Genomic DNA, 10365 nt, shown 5'->3' with positions numbered 1-10365 from the left:
GCAAAAGAGCCATGCACCCTCCACCTAACACCAGAGTGAAGACCCCACTCCCTGAGAACCATGGTCATGGACCCCATGTCCTCCTCTTCAATTCAGCAAGTGTTTACTGAGCCCCTACTACTTGCCAGGCCCTTTTCTAGACATTGGGAATACAGCCATGAAAAGTCAGACCTAAGTACCTGGGCTCATGGCTCCCAAATTCCACCCCACACAGCTGGACCAGACAAAAGCACGTAAATGTCCAACTCAGTCTTTATTGACTCTTTCACCTTGGGGCCACCAATGCTAACAGGTGTGTGTGGGGGGCACCTTTTATGCATATCAAGGACCTCAGAGCACCCCTCTCAGGAGAAAGACCAAATTCGGTTACAGAACTTACATGGCGCCTGGGAAGGGTGGAAGAAGGGGACAGTATGTACATAAACTTAAGGGGATGTTGGAGGAGGTTCTTCAGCGACAGGGCATGGTGGTGCTGAAGAGGGAAATGGGGCAAGGTTAGCCACTGATCTGGACCCCCTCTGCCTCAGCCAGAGGGTAGATCTCAATGGCCTCCACCAGCGGTAGTGCCTCCACTGCAGTCTCCATCACGGCCAAGCCTACGGCGGCCTCTGCCTCTGCCAGCTGCTGTCGCACAGCTGCCTGATGCTGCTGCTGGTGGGTCTTGCGGTGCTTCCATAGGTTGGAGAAGGAGCGGTAGCTCTTGCCACAGTCGGGGCAGGAGTAGGGCCGTTCGCCTGTGTGAATGCGGCGATGTTCCGCCAGGCGCATGGAGATGGCAAAGGCCTTGCCACACACTTCACAGGCAAAGGGCCGCTCACCTGTGTGCAGGCGCCGGTGGTCCTTCAGGTGGGTACTCTGACGGAAGGCCTTGCCACAGTCTGGACATGGGTATGGCCGCTCACCTGTGTGGATGCGCCGGTGTACCTGCAGCGACGTCTCTGTGCTGAACAACTTCTTGCACTCACTGCACTCCAAGCCCCGGCGTCGGGCAGGGCCTGCAGGGGCCGCAGTGGCAGTGCCTCCAAGGGTTGTTGGGGAGACGACTGGAGTACGAGTGGCCCTTGGGGCCCTAGGGGCTGGGGGCTCCTTAGCCAGGACCTCTCCAGGCCCTGCAGCTGCATGGGCTGCCTCATGCGCTTGCAGCCGAGCGGCCGAGCCCACTTTCTTGCCACAGGTGCCACACTCAAAGCGCCGTGGGGCCTGGGCAGCAGCAGCTGCACAGCGGTGCTCACGGAGCCGCAGTGAAGAAGGGAAGGCAGCCCCACAGGATGAGCAGCGGTGGGGCTGGCGCCCAGCATGGGCCACAAGCTGGTGCACCTCCAGCAGTCGGCGCAGCAGAAAGGAGCGGGGACACTCACGACACTTGTAGGGGTACTCGCCTGTGTGGTGGTAGCGGTGCATGAGCAGGCGGTAGGGGCGGTGAAAACGCACTCCACACTCCTGGCAGCGATAGGGGAAGTGCTGGGCATGCACCAGGCGGTGCTGCCTCAGCGTGGAGCTTTGTGTAAAAGCCTTGCCGCAGTCCCCACACCGGTAGGGCCGCTCCCCTGTGTGCGTAAGCCGGTGGCGGGCCAGGTTGGCAGGTGAGTTGAAGGGCTTGGAGCAGTCCGGGCAGGGGAAGGGCCGTTCGCCTGTGTGTGTGCGCAGGTGGTTACGCACATGAGACTTCTTCTTAAACATCTTGCCACAAATGCCACACTTATGGCGCCGTTCCAGCCGGTGCACAAAACGCTGGTGCCGGGTCAGCTGCAATGCCTTGCCAAATTCACGGCTGCATAGGAGGCAGCGGTAAGTGCCTGGGGCAGTGGACCCTGCTGAGCTCTCCTCAGACACGGGGGGCTGTGGGGCCTCTGGCTCTCCAGTCTCTGCTGGGGCTGGCTCCGGGAAACCAATGACAGGTTCCTCTGGTGGGACTGGTGTTGTGGGCAGAGGGACACCCCCCACCCCATGGGTACGCCGGTGATAAAGGAACTTGGTGAGGTTGACAAAGGTCTTTCCACACGGACATGAATGCAGAGGATTCGGGGTGTGGGCTCGCCGGTGGGCCAGGAGAAGTGCCTCTGTGCCAAAGGCCAGGCCACAGTCCACACACAAGAAGTGAGACTCGCTGCTGTGGTCACCAAGATGCTGGTCCAGACTGGAAGGGCTGGGAAAGACACGACTGCACAGGGGGCACTTAAAGACGCCCTCCCGGTGACTCCGCAGGTGCTGCTGTAGCTGGTGAGGCGAGAGAAAGAGCTGGTCACAGGCTGAGCAAAAGAGCTCCTGGGTGGCTGCCCCACTTGGCTCTCCACTGTTGTTCTTCCGGGCCTTGCGCCCCCGGCGGTCACGTCCAATGGCTTCACCATTGCGCAGCTCATAACTGTGATCAGAGGATGGCAGGGGTTCAGGCTGAGACACAGGCACCTCTGCAGGTGATGGGGTCAGGGTCTCCTGCTGCAAGGCAGGCTCCTCAGACTCTGGGGCAGGAGCAGGGAAGTGGGTGGCCTGATGCTCCAGGAAGTCAGCTGGCAGCTGGAAGAGCTGGGAGCACTCGGAGCACTTGTAAAGGAGCAGCTCTACCTCAGTCACCACCTCAGTGGTGGTGGCAGCAGCAGAGGGAACAGCTGCCCCCTCACCACCCTCTTCTGCCTTGCGGTATGAGTGCTCCACAGCAACGCGGGCCTGGCCCACAGGGGGCCCTAGGACAACTGGGGACCCCAGGACAACCGGGGCTTGAGGCTTGGTGGGAGTGGCCCGGAGGTGTGTCTGCCGGTGGTTCAGCCAGAGCTCCTGGCTGGCGAAGAGAGCCTTGCAATCCACACACTCGTAGTGAATGGTACTGGAGCTCAGGGGGGGAGCCTTGGGTGGCGGCTCAGCTGGCACTGCCTCTTGGGGCGCCATCATCTTCAGGTGCAGCTCCTGGTGCTCCAGGAGCTGGCTGGGTGACATCAGCAGCTGCCCACACTCCAGGCACTGGTACTGGCTCTCCTGCACTAGGGTCTGATAGAGGCCCGTGCCAGAAGCTGCCTCTGTGGCCACAGTGACTCCAGGGTCGGCCACGCCCACCAGCTCAAAGTGCTGCTGGGGCACATGGGAGTTCTGGTGCATGAGCACCTCCTCCAGGGATCCATAGAGCTGGTTGCACTCAGAGCAGACATAGCGGTGCTCAATGTAAAGGACCGTCTCCTCTGACTCCTCAGTCATGGCAGCAGCAAGGCCCTGGGCTGGGAAAGGGGAGAGGTGGGGACAAACCACAGCTAAGCCACTGCTCCTCAGTCCTTCCCATGGACAATTCTTTCCCTTTATCATCCCCCCACCAAAACCTTAGATCTATTTCCCTCTCTAAATTCTTGTTTCCATTTTTCCACTCCCCCCACCCCCCTGCAACAATCCTTCCTCTCCTGAACACACAAGAGCACCAAGCACAAAATCTTCCCAGTAGTCCCTTCCCAAGGAATCTACCCAAGTCTCACCTCTGAATCAACTCGCATCAAACTCCACCCACCAGATCCTGAAATCTGACCAACCCCTCATCTCCCATGCCCCACAGCTGGCCCAAGGCCCCGCCCATCACACCAGAACCTGTATCCTCTCCACCTCCTTCCACTGACTCCTTTCCTTACCAACTCACTGCCCCATCTGTGCTCCCAGGTGGGTGCCCAAGCCCGGGGTGTGGGGGGGTCCTCACATAGGCCCTAACTGCCTGCTTCTCCCAGCCTTGCTCCTCTGCTCCCTCCCCCAGGTTCTCGACCTTTTTTTAAACACAGACTACTCAAACTGCCCCAATTCCTCCCACTTTCAGCACTCCCACATGGTGCAACCCCTCTCCTTTACACACAACCCCTGCTACCCACTAACTCTCCCTCTGGTGCCCAGGTTCCTCACATCAAACTATCCCTTCCCCCAAACAACTCTTCTCACATTGGCCTAACCCATCTTCACATCCAGACTTTCCCCACCTTAACCACTTGCCCATGAAACCCAGATCCCCCTCTTCAAATTACTTAACCCTCTCTACAAATTAAGGCCCTCTCCCACAACCCTAACCCCCCATCCGGAATACCCAGACCCATCTTCACAAAAGCTTAACCCGTTCTTCATACCTAGACCCTTCCCACCACCCTAACTCGTGTCTCCAGGGTACCCAGACACTTCACATTAATCACCTCTTCTTTGCACTGAGACCTAACCTACAATTATAATCTCCTCTGGGATACCCTGATCCTCTCTTCACATTGCCTTAAACCCCTCTTCTTCATATTCATATACAACCACCCTAATCCATTCAGGGATTCCCAGACTCTCTCTTCACATTTACTCTCTCCTTTGCACAAAAGATCCCTACCATCCTAACCCTCTGGGGATACCCATACCCCTCTTCATATCAACCTAAGCACCTCTTCTTTACAAAAAGCCCCACCCCCTCACCCTAACCCATTGCAGGGATGCCCAGATACCTTCTTCACATCAATTTAAATCCTTCTTTACTAAGCTATTCCAGAGACACCCAGATCCCCCTTCACGTTATTAATCTAACCTTTTCTTCTTTGCAAAGACTTCCTCCCAACCTAACCCAATCTAGGGATGCCCAGACCCCCTCTTCATACCAACTTAATTCCTCTTATTTGCAAAAAGATCTTACACATACTCTAACCCAATTCAGGATGTCCAGGCTACCCTTCACAATGGCTTGAACTTCTTGCATACACACCACTTCCACCGCCCAAATCCCCTTTAGAGACACCCAGACCCTCTCTTCTTCTTATGCACAACTCCTCCCCCCACCCTAACCCAGACAGAAGATAGTCAGGTCCCTCTTCCTCGCACCCAGACCCCTCTCACCAGTCTTTTAACCTGGGGATACCCACACCCCTAACTTATCAACCTAACATCTCATTCTCATTCCGGGGATACCCAGGCCCTCCCCACCTTAGCACACAGATCTCTCTCTCACCACTCTGACCTTCTCCACGGATACCCAATTCCTCCTCTTCACCTTGACCTAATTCTCTGTACTTCTCAAAAAGACTACTTCCACCCAACCTATTCTAGACACCCTTTTCACATAACATAACCCTTCTTCGCACAGAGACCCGTCTCAGCCCATTCCAAGGGTACCCCCCTCTTCACTTTGGTTTAACTCCTCTTCACATTAACGGAACCCCATTCTTTACACCTGGGCCTCTCCCTCAGCTCTAGATCTCCCCTCTAGGGATATCCATTTCCTAATATCTTTTCACACCAAGACCTCTCTCACTGGCCTAATTCTTCCCCAGAATAACTAGATTTTCTCCTTATGTTAACTTAATTACCTCTCTTCTCACGCCCTAAACCCCTCTCCGGGCACCCAAGTGTCCTCTAACCGTCCACCCCACTGCGGTCCTGGACTGCCACGGCCAAGCCCTTGACCCGATACCCCCTGGAGCCTCGGAGACCCTCCCGGGGGCAGCTCTAACGCCGCCTTCCCACCTAGGTCCCTTCCAGCCCCCGCACCGCCCCTCTTCACTCAGCCCTTCAACACGTCTCTAGCCCCCTTCCCCACCCGCCGCCCCGCCCGGCCGCCCGCGCGCCCCACCGGCCGTTGGTGCCGCTCCGCCCTCACCCGGCGCGCGCCCCCTCCGGTCCTCAGTGCGCAGGCGGGGTGGCGAGAAGAGGCCGCGGGGGAAGGGTGGGGAGCCGGGCCGGCCCTCCGCGCGCCAGCCCGCACTCACCCGCCTCCGCCGTCTCGCACGCCCCGGGCCCGGGCCCGGGCCGCCGTTCCCCTCGGACGGCCACCCTAGCGCTACGCCCTCTCTAGCTCCCTCCGTGGCTTCTCGCTTGCTCCGCAGCCTCGCTCTCGCCCCTAATCACCCTCAGCAACGCCCCTCCCACCTTCCTCCCCGGCCGCCGCGCGGACAGCCCAACGCGCCCAATCATCGCCCGTCTGGCCCCCGCCGTCAGGCCAATCGACGCTCACGTCGCCGATCCTTGGGCCAATAGTATGGGGCGTCGGGATCCCCCGCGGCGCCGAACCAATCCTCTAGCGACGTTCCCACACCGACCGGCCCCCGGGTTGATAGTGTCCGCCCCCTTAAGCCCCGGAGGATGCTCCTCTTCCACCTCCTCGTCGACTCTTCTTGACGGCTCGAGACGACAGGCCAGCGCGATGACGTCAGGAGGCGGAGCGAGGCTGCGGGCGCCATCTTGGGGGCGACGGGTGGAAGCCGCGTGGGGGTCGAGGGGAAAGTCGGGGAAATTGAGGCACGCGACCTCCGCAGGCGAGGGCGGGAAAGTTGAGGAGCAGGACACCCTGAGGAATGAAGGGCGCGCGTGAAGCACAGTCAGCGCGAAGGGGAGAGGGGAAACTGCAGCACCAGTCACATGAAGGGGGAAATCAAGGCTCCAGACTCCGTTAGAACGAGAGGAATAAAGGCAGCAAGAAGGAAACGGAGAAAAACCGAGGGACTCGCGGGAGCGGGGAGAAGAAATGTCAGAGGAAAAGCAAGGAGAGAGGGAACTTGAGGGAACGAGGAAAACTTGAAGGATAAAGGAGGAAATGGGAAATGGTGGGAGAAAAAGGAAAAGCAGAGATAAGCAGCTTCTTTTGAAGAGTGTGAGGAGTCGATGACCTGAAGGACAACCAGGGTCAGAACCTGCAGGAAGTGACCTGGTAGCAGATGGACTATGCTTCCTTCCAGGCTGAACCCCCAGAGCTTAGGGAAGGTAGAGTCCCCATGTGTCCAAGGGGCTCTCGCCATCCCTACTCACTCTCCCCTTCTGGCACTCAGGGCTTTTGAAGCGAGTTGCCCCAGCGCTGTTATGTATATTTCCAGAGCTACTCCCTGAACCCAAGGAGAGGGGAGCTGCAAGAGATTCACTTGTTCTAACTGTGTCCACCCCCCATTTTTCAGATGAGTAAACGGAGTCTTAGGGGAATTGGTCATTTACCTTTCTGAGGCCAAAAAGCTACCAGGGGGCCCTAAACAGAGTAGGATGTGGGTTTTACTCTTCAGCAAATTATGTCCTTAAATTGGTTTTTAACTGGGTGTCCTAACATTCCAGTAGATTAAAAGCCCTAACATCAGAACCATGTAATTAAACCAGGCTACCTGGATTGGAATCCTGGCCTTGCCACTTCCTAGCTGTTGTCTTGGGCAAGTCAACTCCCCTGTGCCTCAGTTTCCTCATCTGTGAAGTGGGGACAATAGCCCCTGTCTCATATGATTGTTGTGAGGCACAGAGTAAAAGCTACATAAGAATTATTTTTATTAGACTCTCAAAGAGTCTTGTAATAATAGGTAACACTTCCTGAGGGTGTTATATGCTAAGTCTTGTGCTCAGTGCTTTCCATGCATTATTCAGTTTAATCCTCTCAACAACTCTAGGAGGGAGGAACTATTGTTCTCACTTTACAAAATAACTGAGGCCCAGAGAAGTTAAGTAACTTGTCCATCATTAGGCGGAGACAGCCAGGATTCCAACCTAGGAGTTGACTCCAAGGTCTATACTCTTGGCTCCTAGGCTCTATTGCCTGGCAGACAGGATGTTGAATGGATGAATGCTATACGAAGAGGAAAGAAATTGGTGAGAATCAGTGAGCTCTAAAGCTGGAAATCTGGGTTTTTCCTCAGCCTCAGGGTGAAGTCACCTGGGGCCTGGGGTGGGAGCCAGAAAACCGCGAAGCTAGACTCAGCCTTTGACAGGCTCCATGCTGTGAGGCAGTTTCTCACTTTGGTGGAGGCCTTCCCCACTTGAAAATGCAAGGGTCCACCTTCGCTTGTCAGGTCCCTTTCTGCTGGGACCTTTTGCTTGGATTTCCCAGTTTATCTGGGTTGATTAGGTCCTTTCTCTTCAGATGATACAGGAGTAAGCTGAGGCCTGGATCAGTCTTTCTGGAGGTGCTGGCACAGAATTAGGGGACAGGTTCCCTTTAGAGAGGATAGGCATTCTATGCTGGGGTCCCTGCATAAGCAAAGGCCTAGAGGCTGGCGTGAGTCTGGGCTTTCAGGCCTAGTTGGAGTTCAGGGTGGGTGTTGGGGGGGGGGCATAGGTGTTGCCCAGGTAGGGTGAGGAGGTGTGCGCAAAGTTGGTGGTCCTTCAGGGTCAGATGTACGTGTCAGACGTATGTTGAGGAATGCCCCACATGCTGGCTGCGGAGTGCTTCCCCATGCCAGGCCGGTGTCAGAGTTGCCACGTGCTGTGTGTGTGTGCGAGGCATGCGGTCACGTGTGCTGGGGGGCTGCACGTGAGTGTGTCAGTGTCTCCTCCCCATCATGAGCATTGGGGGTGGTGGTGAGTCACGGGCTCAGCCTTCAGCACCAACTGTCATGTTCCTTCCCCCCAAATTTCATCCCCCACCCAGCCGTGCACCACCCACCCCCACTCCAAGATCTGTGTCGCTGCTTCTCTCTTCCATCCCCCTGCCTGCTCAGCTCCCTCTGAGAGGGAGGGAGTCTCCCCCTTCTGCTGGCTCTGCCCTCCAGCTCCTTGCCCTTTCCCACTGCCTCTCAGCTTGAGTGACTACAGAACCACGGACTCTTCTCCCCTCCCCCTCATCTCAGTGGGTCCCAAGGATTTCTCTGTGCATTATAAAGAATTCCCATACCACCCATCCCTTCACCTCCATGGGGGTACTTCTATTTCTGGGGGCTTCTCCCTTGTCTCCATGAGCTGGCTGCTGCTGCCTCAGTGGGCCTCTTGTGTCCGCATCCTTGTCTTTATGGGTTCCCTTGTGTCTTTGGGCCTCCCCCCATTTCTGTGACCTTCTCCCACTCTCCTTGGCCCTCCTCCCTGTCTCTGTGATATGAGTCCTTATTCCCATTTCTGTGGGCCTCTCCTCCTGCCCATGGCCTTCTCCTGTCACCATGGACCACTCCCCCATGCCCGAGGAGTGCCTTCTGTTCCCATGGGCCTCTGTCCATCTTCTGGGGGGGCTCTGTGAGTCCACGAGCTGCCCCTTGTCCTCATCCTCATGAAGGGCTCTCTGTGTCCTCGAGCTGCCCCCTGTCCCTGGCTTCCCAGGAGTCTGTGTCCACAAGCTGCCCCTGCCCTCCTCTCCGAGGTCCTTTGCTTGTGTCTGTGGTCTGCTCCCTTGTTTTGATGGGCCTGTCTCTCTTTTCTCTGGGCTTTTCCCTCTCCTTGTCCTTGTGGGGTTTGTGGACCTTGGCCCACCTCTGTCTTGCTATTTCTATGCATTTTCCTTCATCTCTGTAGCCCTCACCCCCAGCTCCATGGCCTTCTCCCTAGGTCTCCCCGCCTCATCTCCGTGGGCTCCTGTGCCCAAGGGCTGCCTGGGCAGGGCGGTGGCATGGTGTGGTGGAGGGGGTGGCCCCGGGGTGGGCCCTCCATCCAATGCAGCGCCTTCCCCTCATCAGCATTCTCCTCGCGGGCCCCCCAGCCCCGACCAATACGGGTTCCCCCTCTCCGGACTCCCCTCCCTCCTCTCTCTCTGCCTGCCTCCCTCCCTTCCTCTCGCCTGCCCTCCTCCCTCCCTCCCTCATCTCTCTCCCCCCCGCCCCCCTGCGCTCCAGGACCCAGCGCGGGCGGCGGGCGGGCAGGCAGGCGGCGGCCTCGGAGGGGAGAAGGAGAGGTGGCGGCAGCGGGCGGCGGCGGCGGCGGCGGCGGCGGCGGCGGCAGCGGCAGCGGCAGCAGCAGCAGCAGCGGCGGTGGCGGCCAGCAGCAGGGAGGCAGGCTCAGCTGGGGACCCGGAGCCGGCGGCTGCTCCTCGCAGGGGACCAGGAGTCCGTGGCCAGGCCCTCCTTCCGAGGCCCTGCACCGGGCGCCCCTGGGACACTCCACCCTCCTCCGCCTTCCTCTTCCACCTGCTCTTCTCCATCCTTTCCTCCCTCCTCCTGCCCTCCTCCCCATCTCACCACCTCGCCTGCCGCCTTCTCGGCCTCTCCGGGTCTCCCAGCACCCCATCCTCCCAGCCCCTCCACTCCTCGGCCTTTCCCCGCCCCCAGCATGCTTTTCCCGTGGGGGCTGAGGGCTTGAGGACTCCAGGCCCTTGCCTCAGCCAGGGCAGGGCCCAGGCTCCAGGGGGGAGGGGGGAAGGGGTGGCCCCCTCCCCCCCACCAAGCCCTCCCCTCCCCCACTTCCCCTGATGGCCGTCTTTCTGGTCTCCACCCAGTCCTCGCCCCCCGTGGCCCCCCCAGGCCGGCCCGGCTAGGGGAGGGGGCGGGGCCCTTTCCTGGGCCGGCTTCCCCCTCCCCCGGCTTGGCCTTGGCCCCCTCCCTTCGTTTTCACCTTCTTCTCCTCCTTTCCTCCCTCTTTCCCCTCCATTTGCTCCTTCCCCTCTCCTCTCTCCCCTTCTCTCCTCCATTTTCTCCTTTCCCCTTTCTCCCCTCCTCGGCCCGCCCTCTCCTCTACCACCTGTCCTTCCTCCCTGTTCTTGGGGAGCCCCGT

At 58.5% G+C, this 10365-nt stretch overlaps 1 protein-coding gene across 3 annotated transcripts; it reads right to left on the bottom strand.

The window, feature by feature from the left end:
• Nucleotides 1-234: 234 nt before the first annotated feature.
• ZNF574 (zinc finger protein 574) lies at nt 235-5913 on the bottom strand. 3 transcript variants are annotated; one of them, XM_087421686.1, is made up of 2 exons: nt 5793-5913; nt 235-3206 (listed from the first exon to the last, which is right to left on the bottom strand). In XM_087421686.1, the coding sequence occupies exons 1-2, from the start codon at nt 5896-5898 to the stop codon at nt 496-498; spliced, it is 2817 nt and encodes a 938-aa protein (XP_087277812.1). In that variant the 5' UTR covers nt 5899-5913; the 3' UTR covers nt 235-495. The 3 variants fall into 3 exon arrangements, with proteins under 3 accessions (XP_087277812.1, XP_087277811.1, XP_004440156.1); XM_087421685.1 differs by having other exon boundaries at nt 5585-5828; XM_004440099.3 differs by having other exon boundaries at nt 5694-5797.
• Between the last annotated feature and the right edge of the window lie 4452 nt (nt 5914-10365).

The sequence above is a fragment of the Ceratotherium simum genome, chromosome 33 (genome assembly GCF_057802395.1).
Source record: "Ceratotherium simum simum isolate JZ-2026a chromosome 33, ASM5780239v1, whole genome shotgun sequence".
Lineage (NCBI taxonomy): Eukaryota > Metazoa > Chordata > Mammalia > Perissodactyla > Rhinocerotidae > Ceratotherium > Ceratotherium simum.
This window is presented reverse-complemented; position numbering and strand designations above follow the sequence as displayed.

Coding starts and splice junctions, on each gene's coding strand:
- ZNF574 (XM_087421686.1), bottom strand. CDS start 5,898: ATGATTGGGCGCGTTGGGCTGTCCGCGCGGCGGCCGGGGAGGAAGGTG. Junction 3,207..5,792: donor GGCTGCGGAGCAAGCGAGAA/GCCACGGAGGGA, acceptor CCCCTTTCCCAG/CCCAGGGCCTTGCTGCTGCC.